General features: G+C 53.1%; 1 protein-coding gene across 1 annotated transcript; it reads left to right on the forward strand.

Moving 5' to 3' along the window:
* The first annotated feature begins 9,223 nt into the window (after window positions 1–9,223).
* Window positions 9,224–12,562, forward strand: TFF3 (trefoil factor 3). The gene is made up of 3 exons (XM_061167992.1): window positions 9,224–9,384; window positions 10,946–11,092; window positions 12,364–12,562. Exons 1-3 carry the CDS (start codon window positions 9,258–9,260, stop codon window positions 12,375–12,377), a joined length of 288 nt encoding a protein of 95 aa, XP_061023975.1. The 5' UTR covers window positions 9,224–9,257; the 3' UTR covers window positions 12,378–12,562.
* Window positions 12,563–14,731: the final 2,169 nt, after the last annotated feature.

The following is a 14,731-nucleotide window of genomic DNA, read 5'->3' on the forward strand; positions in this document are numbered from 1 at the left end:
TTAAGAAATCTTCTGAGGCTTGTGAGCAAGCTTCCTCTGTCTCAGCACAGAGCAGAATATCATCTACATATTGTAGTACCACTGCCTCGGAGCAATTAAAATTTTGTAGATCCCATGACAAACTTTGCCCAAATAGATGGGGGTGGTCAAATCCCTGGGGCAAAATGGTCCAGGTTAACTGAGAAGCTGGCTGAGTAGGTTCTTGAAAGGCAAATAGAAATTGACTTTCCTCCATCAACAGTACAGAATGGAAAAGTTTAGTCACTCAGTCGTGTCTGACTCTTTGGACTGTAGCCTACCAGGCTTCTCCATCCACGGGATTTTCCAGGCAAGAGTACTGGAGTGGGTTGCCATTTCCTTCTCCAGGGGATCTTCCCGACCCAGGGATCAAACCTGGGTCTCCCAGGTTGTAGGCAGACGCTTTACCATCTGAGCCACCAGGGAAGTCAAGTCTCCATGGAAGCAGATGGCAAATGCCTTTGTTGTTTAGTCATTGGCAATGCTCTTGGTAAGTACCAATTTGTAGTCGATGCACACAATTATGAAATGGTCAAAGAGACTAGGAAAAGCTGACGGAGAAAGGAAGGTTCAGCCCACAAGCTTTGCCCATTTTGGTTGCTCCCCTTGCAGGGACCTTGAGTGTCTCTTGGCATGGGCAGGTCGATATAACCCCCAAACAAGGCTCCCCTTTTTGGGGCTGCCTTCAGTCATTACAAGGTAACTCGAAACTGCAGAGAAGGGCTCATCACTTGCTTCACACAGGGCATGACATTCATTCACACAAGCACACCAAACAGTTAGTAGCAGTCTGTAAAGGGAAGCCTGATGTGAAGCAGTCTGTAAAGCAGAAAATGCAGTAAATGCATTTACTGCAGTAAATGCAGTAAAGCAGAAAATGTGTATACTGAGAAAGCAGAGAGGCTAGAGCTCCGAGTGTTCTTGCCTTGTCTCGAAGATCCCGGACGAGCCCCCAAGATGATAGCTTACAGTGAATGATGTCTGATTCATGATCTCTGAATAAGATTTAGCTTCGGGACCAGAAACCAGGCTTGACCACTCAGGGCTCTCGTGTGGCAGAAGTTTCCTTACAGTGAAACTTCTGACATAGACATCAGAAGGGGGTGGAGAGTGTCCCCCTAGCTAGTCTTTAGCAAGGAAATAATACACTTTTTAAGTTAGTTATTATAATAAATCAAAAGAATGTCTCAAGGTTGTAAAAATTCTACCAGACCCACTCCCACAATATACATTTTAAGATATCAGAATTAGTCAGAAGGCTTTCAGGAAGGAAAAACTGTCCTCAAACAGAATACATTGCTGTTATATAATCCGTAGTACAGAGTTTAAACTGAGTTCTTTGTTGTGTTATCATCAGTTCCGGGCTTAAAGAAAAAACCTTTTATGTGACTATGACTAAGGAATGCAGAGAGAAAGAAAAAAAAACATTTGTCCTTTCCTCCTCCTCGAGAATTCCAGACCCTTATCTCCTCCTTGAGAACCCCAGACCGTTCTCTTCTCCTAGGGGACTCCAGACTTCTTATCAACCTGCCTGGGAATTGACTCTGTCAGTATTCCCATCTCTTGAAGAATCTTCCACAGTTTGTTGTGATCCACATAGTCAAAAGCTTTAGCGCAGTCAATGAAGCAGATGTTTCTCTAGAATTCTCTTGCTTTTTCTATGACCCAATGGATATTGGTAATTTGATCTCTGGTTCCTTTGCCTTTTCTAAATCCAGCTTGAACATCTGGAAGTTCTTGGTTCACATACTATCGAAGCCTGGCATGGAGAATTTTGAGTATTACTTTGCTAGCATGTGAAATGAGTGCAATTGTGTGGTAGTTTGAACATTCTTTGGCATTGTCCTTCTTTGGTATTGGAATGAAAACTGACCTTTTCCAGTCCTGTGGCCACTGCTGAGTTTTCCAAATTTGCTGGCATATTGAGTGCAGCACTTTAACAGCATCATCTTTTAGGATTTGAAATAGCTCATCTGGAATTCTGTCACCTCCATTAGCTTTATTTGTATTGATGATTCCTAAGGCCTGCTTGACTTTGCACTCCAAGATATCTGGCTCTAGGTGAGTGATCATGCCCTCATGGTTTTCTGGGTCATTAAGATCTTTTTTATATAGTTCTTCTGTGTATTCTTGTCACCTCTTCTTATTATCTTCTGCTTCTGTTAGGTCCATACCATCTCTGTCCTTTATTGTGCCCATCTTTGTGTGAAATGTTCCCTTGGTATCTCTAATTTTCTCGAAGAGATCTCTCGTCTTTCCCATTCAATTGTTTTCCACTATTTCCTTACACTGATTACTTAAAAAGACATTCTTATCTCTCCTTGCTATTCTTTGGAACTCTGCATTCTAATGAGTATATCTTTCCTTTTCTCCTTTACCTTTTGCTTCTCTTCTTTTCTCAGTATTTGTAAGGCCTCCTTGGACAACCATTTTGCCTTCTCGCATTTCTTTTTCTTGGAATGGTTTTGATCACCACCTTCTGTACAGTGTTACGAAACTCCATCCATAGTTCTTCAGGCACTCAGTCCATCAGATCTAATCCTTTGAATCTTTTTATCACTTGCACTATGTAATCATAAGGGATTTGGTCTAGGTCATACCTGAACGGCCTAGTGGTTTTCCCTACTTTCTTCAATTTAAGTCTGAATTTGGCAATAAGGAGTTCATGATCTGAGCCACAGTCAGCTCCCGGTCTTGTTTTGCTGGCTGTACTTGGCTTGTGTCTGTTTCCAGAGCTTTAGAAAGCAGCTTGCCTGTGCTCCATCAACGTCACACACTGTGCAGTTCATACTCAGAAGTGACTGCCACCAGGGTCAGGGCTTGTGGGATGTCCTCTTGCTAGGTGACCTGGGACCGCACGCCTGATGTCGTGGCATAATCACTTATAGCATCCCACATGCTCTAAGTATATCCCCATGTGGATGACTCACCACACGGTCACTTTCCTTGGGCCTCCCCTGGCGTGGTTGCTCCCTGCCCTGGTCCTCCAGGCCCTGATTGGAAGGTGAGAGGCTTGTTCTTCCCCAATGGCCAGTGTGGTCCAGCCTCCCTAAGCAAGGGCGTTTGAAAGGAGGGCCCGGTGGGGATTATTTGGGTCTCACGTGGAAGTGTGGAAGGGATTCAGCAGACTCTTGGTGAATGACTGTGGCCCATGGTTCACAGAGACTACCAATCATTTGTGCACAATGAGGACAAAGGCAGGGGTGCTGGAGGGAATGGGGTCTCAGTCTGCACGGCAGGAAGGCCAGGGTCCTGGGTGAGAGGACATGGGCCCTGGTCAGAGCTTGTCCAGTTGACCAAGGGGCGGGTCGGAGGCGGGGATGGAGAGGCTTTCTTGGAGACATCTATCCAGATCTTTGACTGAATCCTCCCTCCCCTCAGGAGGAGAAGGGGGCGACAGAGGACGAGATGGTTGGATGGCATCATTGACTCAATGGACATGAATCTGAGCAAACTCCGGGAGATGGTGAAGGACAGGGAAGCCTGGCGTGCTGCAGTCTGTGGGGTCACGAAGAGTCAGACACGACTTAGCAACTGACCAACAACAACCACCTCTCCCCTCCCTGGAGAAAGTATAAATTAAATAGACCCTCAGAGCTGGGTGTCCCTGGGGCTGCCGTAACAAAGTACCACAGACTGAGTGGTTTAAACCACAGACATCTCTCCTCCGACAGCCTGGAGGCCGGAAGTCTCTGTGGGCCCGGCTCCCTCGGAGGCTCTAGGGGAGCTGCCTCCCCCATCTCCCAGCTCCTGGGGGCTGCCCGCGGTCCTCAGCTCTGAGTGGCATCTCTGGGTCTTGGTCCCTGTAGTCAAGGACATCCCCATGCCTGTCTGTGTTCACGTTGCCTCCTCTTTGTGTCCGTCGCTGTATTTTCTCCTCTCTTATATGCACACCAGTCAGATTGGACCAGGGACCCACCCTACCCCAGCCTGACTTCCCCTTAACTGAAACACTTATACCCAGACAAACTTGTTCCAGATAAAGCCATGCCCTGGGGGTCCAGGAAGGACAGGACTGCACCCAGCATACCCGCAGGTCACTTGGTGACGTGGCTTGATTCACAGCAAAGAAGGGCAAGGTGGCTTGACCTTAACTGGCTGAGGCTGGAGTTCCCTGGGGGGGTCTCCTGCCACTGTTGAGCCTTCGTCCTGTCCTGCCTGCACTGGGGGCTCTCGGGGACGATCTCTGCCTTCCTGGGCTATCTCCCTAGGATGCAGCGCAGGGCCAGGGGCTGGTGTTGGTCAGGTCCAAGTGGAGGGCACACCCAGGTGCCGCCTCAGTGGTTGCCAAGCCTCAGCTTCCTGCTGGAGCCCATCCAGCTGCAGAAAAAGGCTTTCTGGGTCCAAAAGTCAGGGCTGTCCACAAGAGGCCTGGTGCCCCGGGCTGACCTGCTCCAGGCTCTAACTCTGTTTATTTCTGACTTGATCCTGTGGGTTTCCTGGTCCTCAGCCGACTTGTTCCTGGGAACTTTTCTTTGTTGTAACAGTACCTGCTGCTGATGCAAGAACTCCAACTCCAAAGGCACCCTGGACGTAGAGGTCACTTGTGGCCACACCACCGGAAGGGTACCCTGAGCTGGACATCACTTCCCCAGAACCCCCAGGGGATATCACAAGCCCTGTTGTGGTAGGACCGGTGCTGGCCCAGTACTGGGGGCAGGAGACCCAGGGTCCACAGGGGTTGTTCTCAGGCCCCTGGCCTCCATCCCGACTCAGGGCCTGCTGTCCTCTCCCCCTCTCCCCACGTTTGGTGGGTGATTCATTTGTACAGCCTCACGCCCCCCATTTGTCCTCAGTATAAACCAGTCCCCACTGAATGAGTCCACGTCTGTGTCCCCTGAACATGGACACTCAGTCCTGCTCCTCGGGGAGGGTCTGGCTTCAGAGAACTCAGCACAGAGGGTGGGGCTGCAGCCAAGACAGCTGCAGGGCGAAGCGACAGCTGGTCCGCAGGACGCTTCTTGGAGAAGGGCGTGACCCCAGGGCCACCCAGAGGGCGTCAGTTAATGGACTTTGAAACTTCTTTCTCTGTGTGGCTCTCTGTGGGCTTGAGTAACCAAGAGGGAGAGTATCAGAAAGCTGAGCGGTAACGTGGAGTTTATCACCCTGTGCAGGCCACACTGACTGTACTTTCTATAAGGTGGTGAGCTCACGGTGCCTGCCCAGAATGCCCTTCTGACCGAACTCCTACTCATCCCTCAAGACCCAGTGCAGTTTCACCCCCGACGAGAAGCCTGCTGGGTAGCTAGCACTCCGCCAGGTCATGGTGCGTCGCACGGCAGTTCACACTTCAAGGCCGACTCTCTGGGTTCTGAGGGCAGGCTTCTGCCTGGTGTCCTGAGGGCCCAGCATCCATCCCACGATCACGCTCGGCCCATGCTTCTTACATACAGGCCAGTGGCCAGGCATCCTGTGGTGGGAGGTTGCAGCACCCAGGGCCAGATGGCCTGCTTCTTGGCCCTTGTGTGCCCTGGGCACCTGCACACACAGCCCAGGTTGGGATTGCAGGGCAGGCTCCCGGGACAGCCCAACCAGCTGCTCAGACCGGGCTCTAGGCACCAGGCAGCCACCTGTTGGGGTGGGGCCAAGACAGGTGACCCAGGGGCCCGCCGCTCCGGCACTGGTTTTACTTCATTCCTGGAACTTGAAGTGCCCCATTGGAATGCTGACGGCTACGGCTATGGGCCTGTGTGCTCTGGGAGGCAGGGTGGGCTCCCTGTCCTCATCCTCTGCCCCTGGTGGGAACAGAACAAAGAGGACGCACACACTGGACTTCTCCCCACAACCTGTACTCAGTTCCCGGGGCTCCAAGGCCAGCCGCGCCCCATTTTATCCAAGAAGCCTGTGTCCTGCCCCCCATCCCCAACCCCTCCCACAGTTGAGGCTTCCATGGGACCCAGGCTCTGGGGGACTGGACCCTCTGCACCGTAGCTGCTGCACCATACCTGGCAGATGATCAGAGTGTGACCCTGGCATCCGGCTCGGGGTCACCAGCTCATGCACGCCTGCGGGCCAGGCTCCACGTGACAGGCGAGGACGCCGGGGCACCAGAGATGGGAAGGGACAAGCCCAAGGTTACTCAGCCCTGGACTGGGACTAGGTCTCTCAGCTTCACCACTGTAACTACGACCCCATCTCCCTGTGGGGGTTTTCCAGCTTGGGGACATGTTCCATGTTATTCCTTCCTCGGCCCCAAGCCCCAGGCTCCTGCAGTGGGGCTCAATCCACATTCACGGAGGGATGCTGAGCAAGTTACCAGGCAGCAGCTGGTGCTGGCTGCGGGAGAACTCAGTGGCCTCCCAGTTTCTTGCCTGGGTGGGCGGGCTGGGGGTCCACGCACATCCTGCTCTCCAGGCAATTCCAGGGGCAGCCGGGTGATCTCCCTGCCAGGACAGCCTTCAGATAACTGTCACCTCTAAGCCTGTTTCTGGGCATCTGTGCCTTCCTGGAACCTGACCCAATTCCCCTGCCTGGCCTGGCCTGGCCTGGGGGTACTATGAGGAGTAGGAAGGTGGGGGTCAGGTCAGCAAATGCTGTGAGGAATTTGATGTGATGTTCTTGTTAATTACATAAAAATCAAGCCATCTGTTAGCTTGGGTTACTCCCCTCTCTGGGAACAGAGCAAATGCCCCCGTAAACAAAGCAGAAACTGCTCTGTCTGTAAGCCTTGTGGGGAGAGGGGCAATTCAGACATGCACTGAATTTACCCAGACATCCCTGCACATGGATTTACCCAGGGCTCCCTGGGTAGCAGAGCAGGACCTGGGGAGTCGTGAGGTGGGACACGGTGCCTGTTTCCAGTGCACGCACAGTCTAGCCCCATCAGTCCCTTGGGGGAAGGGCAGTGCTAGAGATGAACCCCTGGGTGGTTTGGGGACCCCTCCAAAACCATACCCCCACCTGGGGGTTAAGTGCAGCCAGCAGGTGTGTCTGCCCTGGGATGGTGGACAACTCCCATCCCATGGTTCCTGGATCAGAGTTAAATAGAAAAAGAATACCCCGTTAGGAAGGAAGCCTGGAGAACACACCACAACTAGACCCCATGCTCCCCCGCTCTCCCCGCCAGTCAGGTGCAGGTGGGGCTGGCGTCCTCGATGGAGGGAGGAGACCACAGTGTCCCACAGAGGCTGGTCGAATCACAGCTCTGCCAGGCCTCCTTGGTGACCTTTGGCAGATGTCCAGTAACAGAGACGAGCAAACCCGACTCCACACTGCAGCTGATCTTTTAGCTCTAGCCTTCGTGCTCTGTGGACGGACGGATGGATAGATGGGTGAATGGACAGATGGATGGATGAATGGCATGCATGCTCAGTTGTGTCCGACTCTTTGCAACCCACTGGACTGTAGCCCTCCACGCTCCTCTGCCCATGGAATTCTCCAGGCAAGAATACTGGAGTGGGCTGCTCTGCCCTCCTCCAGGGGATCTTCCCGACCCAGGGATCGAACCCGCATCTCGTGTCTCCTGCATTGGCAGGTGGGTTCTTTACCACTGGCGCCACCTGGGGAGACCTCTTGTGCTCTGTGGCTGGAGCTTAATCATGATGCCCCTTCATCTTGATACAAGTAAGTCACCTATAGCCTGAAATATACAATAGCCCCTTCTCAAGGCTCTGCCTCCCAGCCTTAACCTTTAAAGAGAAAACATGTTTCATTCACGTAGAGATAAAAAGTTGCAGAGCAGAGAATGTTTGTCCTGTTGGAAGTATACAAGAACATGGTGCCTAGACCTGTGTGGACTGCTGCAAGGACAAAGGTCCGGGGTCTAGCCGATACCAAGAAGTTTGCAGCAACCAGCCACGCCCCTCCCCTTTTAGTGGAAAGAAACCTGAATTCTAATTTAGCTAAGACGGTTCTTTGGGACACCAGTCCACCATCTTCTTGGATTCCTGGCTTTCCAAATGAAATCGCTACTCTTGCTCCAACACCTGTCTCTCGATGCATCAGCCTGTTGTACCGCCAGCAGTATGAATTTGATAACATTTTGAGCCTTAGTTTGTTCCTCTGCAAAGTGGGTATAATTATTCTCATTTCATTTAGATATGCTTTTTAATTAATTAATTTTGTTTTTGCTTTTTTGGTTGTGCTGGGTCTTCCTTGATGCACAAGGGCTTTCTCTAGTTGTGGAGAGCCGGGGTTACTTTCTAGCTGTGGTGTGTGCACCTCATTGTGGTAGCTTTTCTCGTTGCAGAACACAAACTCTCGGCTCAAGGGCTCAGTAGTTGTAGCACATGGGCTCCATAGTTGTGGCTCGAGGATTCTAGAGCTCGAGGGCTTCAGTAGTTATGGCAGATGCGCTTTGTTGTTTCACAGCACGTGGGATCTTCCTGGAGCAGGGATTGAACCCGTGTTCCCTACGTTGGCAGAACAGATTCTTAACCACTGGACCACCAGGAAAGTCCCTAGATATGTTGTTATAAAATAATTTCCAAGCTTTAGCTTTCACGTTAAAAAAAATGAAAAGGAAGGTGAGCAAGGTAAAGTAAGTTCCCTTTTGTGTGAACAAATGTGCTTAAATGTACAGAGAACATTCTGGGAAAATACCTAAGAACATGTGAAACGTGGACAGGGCCACACAGGAGGGGCAGAGTCTTCTGTCCTGTCTGACTTTAACAACCAACTGCCGGTATTGTATCTTTATTAAGACATATTCAATACTTAACACATTTGTTAAAATGTAGTTGATAAAAATAATTTTTTGTTGGAGAAAAAGCAAAAAATAAAGAAAAAGCACTTCTGCCTTTCAAGAGCTGTGACACAAAAAATGAAATCAGCACACCCCGTGTACCTGACTTGTGGTTGTTGCCTGTCTTTTCAAGTACTCGAGGTAGGCCTGGGATTAAGCGGCCTGGAAACTCATGTCACTGAGCAGGGACCCTCCTGACCTGCTCCTGGGTGGGTTGTTGGGTGGTGCCCAGGCCTGCCAGTGCTTCCTTGAGCCTCATGCTGAGCCTTTGCTCTTTCCCCCTGGCCAGGCTGACAACGGGCGTTGACCCTGCTCTGGCTCCCTGAGAGAGAGATGTTCACCGGCAGCTGCATCAGCCATCGCCCCTCACTTGCTACCGCAAAACAGTGGGGTGGGAAGCACCCCTACCCTTTGGGATGGTCGAGCCTCTGGGGACTTTGTCGGCTCGTGCAGGACAGGAGTGGGCAGGGCTGGAGGGAAGGGCTCCCAGATAAACAGAACCCGGAGTGCCTGTGTAAACACTGGGGTATAAAGGAGTCTTCTCGGCCAACTCGACATGTCCTCTGAGCGGTCAGGTCCCCAGAGCCCGTCTGTGACCATGGAGGCCAGAACATTCTGGCTACTGGTGGTGGTGGTCCTGGCCTTGGGGTCCTCCAGCTCGACCGGGCAGTACGTGGGCCTGTGTGAGTACCCCTCCGATCCCCTCCCAGTGGGTGGCAGGGAGGAGGAGGGGCTGGGTGGCAGAGTGGGAGCACAGGACACGGAAGAGCCAAGCTGGGGGCTTTCTGCGGGCTTGAGGAAACTGACCAAGCTCCTTAATTTAATGATCGCTACTCTGGCCACCTGATGCAAGGAGCCGACTCATTGGAAAAGATGATCGTGATGCTGGGAAAGACTGAAGGCAACGGAAAGAGGGGTGGCAGAGGATGAAATGGTTAGATAGCATCGCCAACTCAATGGACTAGATAACTCAAAGGACATGAGTTTGTGCAAACTCCAGGAGACAGTGGAGAACAGAGGAGGCTGGTAGGCTACAGTCCATGGGGTCGCAAAGAGTCAGACAGGACTCAGTGACTGAACAACAGCAACAAACTTACCAGACAAACACATTTTCTCTCAGCAGTCCTACAAACTGGGTCTTGCTGTCCCCATTTTGCAGACAAGGAAACTGAGGTTCAGAGAGTTAATAACTGACTCTAACGGTCAGTGCCGAAAGCAGGATGGGAACCCTGGTAGCCACACCAAGCCTACCCTCCCACTGCCTTCCTTGCTGGAGACTTCTGAATTAACACTATAAGTCTTTCTACGTTATTCTGACACATTTGCAAAACACAAAGAAAAGACAAATGAAAACAGCCACTTCCAGAACCTTTTCAATACCTACAGTTTTCATTTAGCCATTGAATTGTAATCCCAGGTAGGGCATGGCTATTCCATTAACTGGATTTTGCAGAAATTAAAGTGTGGCTTTTATCAGGTTCTGAGTGGTCTCAAACGTGGCAGCCATCCGAATCACTTGGAAGCTTTTAAATCTCAAAGCCCAGTAGGATGTGCCAACTACATCAGAATGTCTCTGGGTGGGGGCAGGTATCACTGGTCCTGACCCCAGTGTGAGCAAAGTTTGGGAACCAGTGGAGTAAGGAATTACAAATTGTCAGCCATAGAAGAGGATTCTAGGTTCCCTGTGAATTCTATTTTCCTAAGGAAAAATCTGGTTAAGGAATGAGGCACAGTGGACTCTTGCTGAGCTTCTGACATAAAGACTTATCTGAAAAGTGAATCGTAGAGACCCACAGGTATACAGGCATGGTGTGTCAAGGGAAGTAGGGAGTGGCAGAAAACAGTACACATTGCGGTTTTCTCACTTGGATGACTACCTTCTATTATGCTATTCATTTTTAAGGGGGAAGTTCTGTTGATCAAACACTGAAGAGGAACTTTGTTTCTGGGTTCAGGGGACCCTGGATTCCTGTGGGTACCTGCCAACTGGCGGGAACCCAGGCTCTACAGGTGCTAGGAGCACCCGAGTGAGAGAGACGCCGGGCAGCCGGCCAGATCTTTCACAAAACATTTCTCCTGAAATATTTATGGGGAAAGAGGGCCCTGGAGCAGCAGGTGGTGGGGAAGGGGAGGGGTTGTATCCCATGAACTGGGCGCTGGGGGGAGGGAGCGGACTTGTAAATGCGGCCGGTGGACCAACCCCAAGCCAGAGAGGGCTCTCTGACCCGGCTTTGTGTGGGCCAGCGGCGAACCAGTGTGCGGTGCCGGCCAAGGACAGGGTGGACTGCGGCTACCCCGAGGTCACCCCCGAGCAGTGCAACAACCGCGGCTGCTGTTTCGACTCCAGCATCCCCGGGGTGCCCTGGTGCTTCAAGCCCCTGCAGGAAGCAGGTGAGCCAGATGGAACGCACGAGGCCTCTCGGGCCCCAGAAGCTGCACACACCTGGGCCCTGGGTGGGACCCCTATGCCATAGCTGTCTGCTGGGCAAGCGGGGGCTCCTGGGGGCGCCAGTGGTAAAGAACCCGCCTGCTGATGCAGGAGACACAAGACACGTGGGTTCAATCCCTGGGTCGGTAGGATCCCCCGGAGGAGGGCATGGCAACCCACTCCAGTTTTCTTGCCTGGAAAATCCCACGGACAGAGGAGCCTGTGCAGTCCACGGGGTCACAAAGAGTTGGACACAACTGATCACGCATGCACCTAGTTTTTCAAAGTCAAGGCCTTATGTAGAGGGAAATAGTTTAAAAGCTACCCTGGAGAAAAGTGGATAATACATGGGTTTGGAAAACCCAGCTGCCTTTCAAGGCCGTTTTCAGCGAGCACCCCACTCAGAGCCTCGGCCATTTGTGATCTGTGATGTGCTCTCTGTCTGGACGTGGAGTCCTGGCACGTCTCCCCACCCCGCCGCCCCACTCCTGCCCCCACCACGAGGGGCTGCCCCCTCCCTCGCTGGGGCAGAGGGGTGCAGGGTGGCTCCTGGGGGACCCTGCTCATGTCAGGAGCAGATGGCAGGGCACTCGGTGCTTTGCTGTCCTGGCTGCATCCCCCACCCCCCGTCCCCCCATCTCCACCCCCGTGGGGGTTGCCTTAAGCCATCTGGAGCCCAGGTGCCAGCTCACCTTCTAAGAGGCACGTACTAAGTAAGGCCCCTTCTGGAATTGGCACAGTGGGGCGGGGTGGGGGCGGGCACGCATGCCCTTTGTCCCTGGGGAATGACAAAGGCGCCTGCATTCCAGCCAGCCCATCCGCCTCCCTAATCAGTTCCGGGGGTGGGGGGGCTACCCGTTGCCCAGGGCTCCTCCCCTTCCCACAAACCCGGGCAGAGGTCCAGATCAGGCTCTGGGCCCAGTGGGGAGTCACACCTGTGCTGGTCATCCCCGCCTCCACCCGCTCCTCAGCCCGAGAAGAAACTTCTTTGAACTCTAGCAGCGACCCTGTCTGGCCCGGCCTGTCTCAGGCTCCATTTGTCCTGACCCCTTGGGTACCCCTGGGGTATGTGGCTGTTCTCCCAGAGAGTTGGGACTCGACCCTTCCCCAGGGACTTGGCAGGGAGACAGCACACACCACTGACCTCGGAGCCGGTCTGGACCTGGAGAAGCCAGGCAGCGGTGGCCGGGGACCACACAACTCAGGGTGATGCTTGTCTGTTCTTCATTTCCAGAATGCACCTTCTGAAGCCACGTGGCTGCCCAGCACCCAGGGAGGGGACTTCCGCACTTGGGTACTCTGCCCGCCCACCCAGTACTCATCCCTCTGCTTCTCACACTGCTCCTGGCCAGACCTGAACCTAACGCCTGGGGCCTGATATCTTAAAGAATAAAGCTCCCGTGCTCAGCATGAGGACAGGTCTTCATTCCTAAGACTTGACGCCGCTGTGTTTTATTTCTGCCAAGTCACTCTCTCCCTCCTCAGCCTTCCACTGATGGGGGCGGGGGGCAGTGTCTTAGCATCACCCAGCAGAGGGTCTGCCCTAGGCCTGGGGAGCAGGGAAGGACCCCAAAGTAGCTCCCTAGAGGTGAGGATGCTGCAAAGCTGAGACCTAGTGTGACAGGACAGACAGCATCACTTAGACACTTAGAAGGTTTCTCATCTTCTAAGCATCACTTAGAATGGTGTTGAGAAATACCGTTTCTAATGTAAGTTCCCCCCCAAAAGTTATTAATGATTTTCATGGTAAAGAGAGAGCCAATAAATCCATTTCACCAATTGGCACTTTTTTATACGTCTTTGCAAGTCAAGTTTAGCATCTGTGACATGTTGGCCTTCTTTTGCTATTTTTCCTCTGAAAATGGATGCAGTCTTGATACATGAACAACGTGTCACCAAGAGGGCTCTTGAAGTCTTAGCCATCCCCAGATGGAGAGTCGTCTCCCCCACTCTCGGAGACACTCGGCTTTCCCGGGACACCAGGAACGTGTCCACACTGTCAGACCTGAGCTCCTGCTCTCCAGGCCACACGGCCGACTCCCCTGATGCTACTGAGGGCTGTTTCTGCTGCTCGGGGCCCAGGAAGTAGTGCGGCCCCTGAAGGCAGGGCTTCTGGGTCTGAGCCACCCTTCACGCTGGAAAGGAGACACTGGCTCCTTTTCAAAACAAAAGGCTTCATTTTTAGCCTTGCACTTGGGGCCAGGTCTGTAGAGTGAGAGCTTGTGTGTGTCCTAGAAGGGAGAGGTTAATACCCTTGTTGTAGGATAAGCAACTCATCCCAAAGCCCTTTGAGGGGGCATCACCCAGAGCCCACCCAGGGGCGGCCTGCCTGTTACACTGGGATGTGTTGAGTGAGGTCTGGTTGGAGGACGCGATTCCCCACGTGGGAGCCCCCCAGCTGGTCCCCAGCCCTCTCACACCCTCCACCCCAAGAAAAGGACTGTGTCCCATCCATCATCCCCGATGGCCCTGAGTCAGCATCTCTTCTTGGCATGAACCACTCCCCCACCTCAATTTGTCCACAGATTCCCAAAAGCACCTCCCTCATAGGTCCCTGCTCACCCCTTCCCCCAAGAGGACAGGGCCCTCAGCGTACAGCCCTGCAGGGTAAGGAGGGAGACAAGGCCAGGGTCACAGGGGACAATTCCCTTCCCCACCACAGAGGCAGCCGAGGCCCCTGCACCCGCCCTCCTGGATGGAGCCCATTGGAGCCACCGTCTCCCCACTGACACTTCTGCCCCTGCCCACCTGGCCCTCCTGTGGTCAGCTCAGCACCACTGCTTCTGCATCAAGGCCTCCAACACCATCAAGGGGAGGGGTCCTTGCCCCCCACCTCAGCCCCCAGATGGCAGCTTCTGTTTGCTAGCTGCTTGTTCAGGGTCCTGTCTGGAGAATGTGTTTCCTGGGAAACTTGGGGAGACCCCAGGCCAGAGTTGGATGCTGGAGCAACCTTCATCCCTGCCAGGAGACCTGGCCACAGGTGGGAGGATAGGGAGATGGAGCCTCAGCCTTTCGTCCTGGGGCCCACACATCTCTCCCCAAACTTCACTCTGTTGTTCCTGCAAAGGTCAGAGGGGTCATCACGCAAGTCGGGCATCTGGGGTCCCAGTCGGTGTGAACACCGGCCCCTCCCCACAGCCAGCACTTCTCAACTGGCTCAAACAACAGATGTGGATCAGAGTCACCTGAGGAGTGTCCAAGAATCTCAGAGTCTGGTGATGAAATCAGGGTCTCCAGGGCAGCTCACAACCTCAGTGATGTCCAGCCAGGCAGAGAGAAGCTGGGCACGTCCATTTCTGCAGGGCCAGCACCTGATAATGGAAGCCAAGAGTGTTATGAGGGTCTGCGACACCAGGAAGGACAAGATCCCCAGAGAGGGGCCTGACCAGACAGACTCAGATCGTCTCTGAGACCGTCACTCTCCAGTCAAAATAAAATACACAAGCAGAGCCAGTGGCTCACTTGTCCTCCAAGCCAAGGTAACCACAGACTTGTGGGGACCTGGACAGGCTACTTCTTATATAATTACATATCATTACTGAGTTAGGGCACTCACTTCAACCCCGTGCCTCACCCTAGCCACACAGGGCGGGGACCGTGGC

This window comes from Dama dama, chromosome 19 (genome assembly GCF_033118175.1).
Source record: "Dama dama isolate Ldn47 chromosome 19, ASM3311817v1, whole genome shotgun sequence".
NCBI classification, from domain to species: domain Eukaryota; kingdom Metazoa; phylum Chordata; class Mammalia; order Artiodactyla; family Cervidae; genus Dama; species Dama dama.

What these genes read in the sequence shown, in the direction of transcription:
- TFF3 (XM_061167992.1), top strand. Translation starts at nt 9,258, where the DNA reads ATGTCCTCTGAGCGGTCAGGTCCCCAGAGCCCGTCTGTGACCATGGAG. An exon ending in CGGGCAGTACGTGGGCCTGT is followed by an intron (nt 9,385 to 10,945) that starts GTGAGTACCCCT and finishes TGTGTGGGCCAG; the next exon opens with CGGCGAACCAGTGTGCGGTG.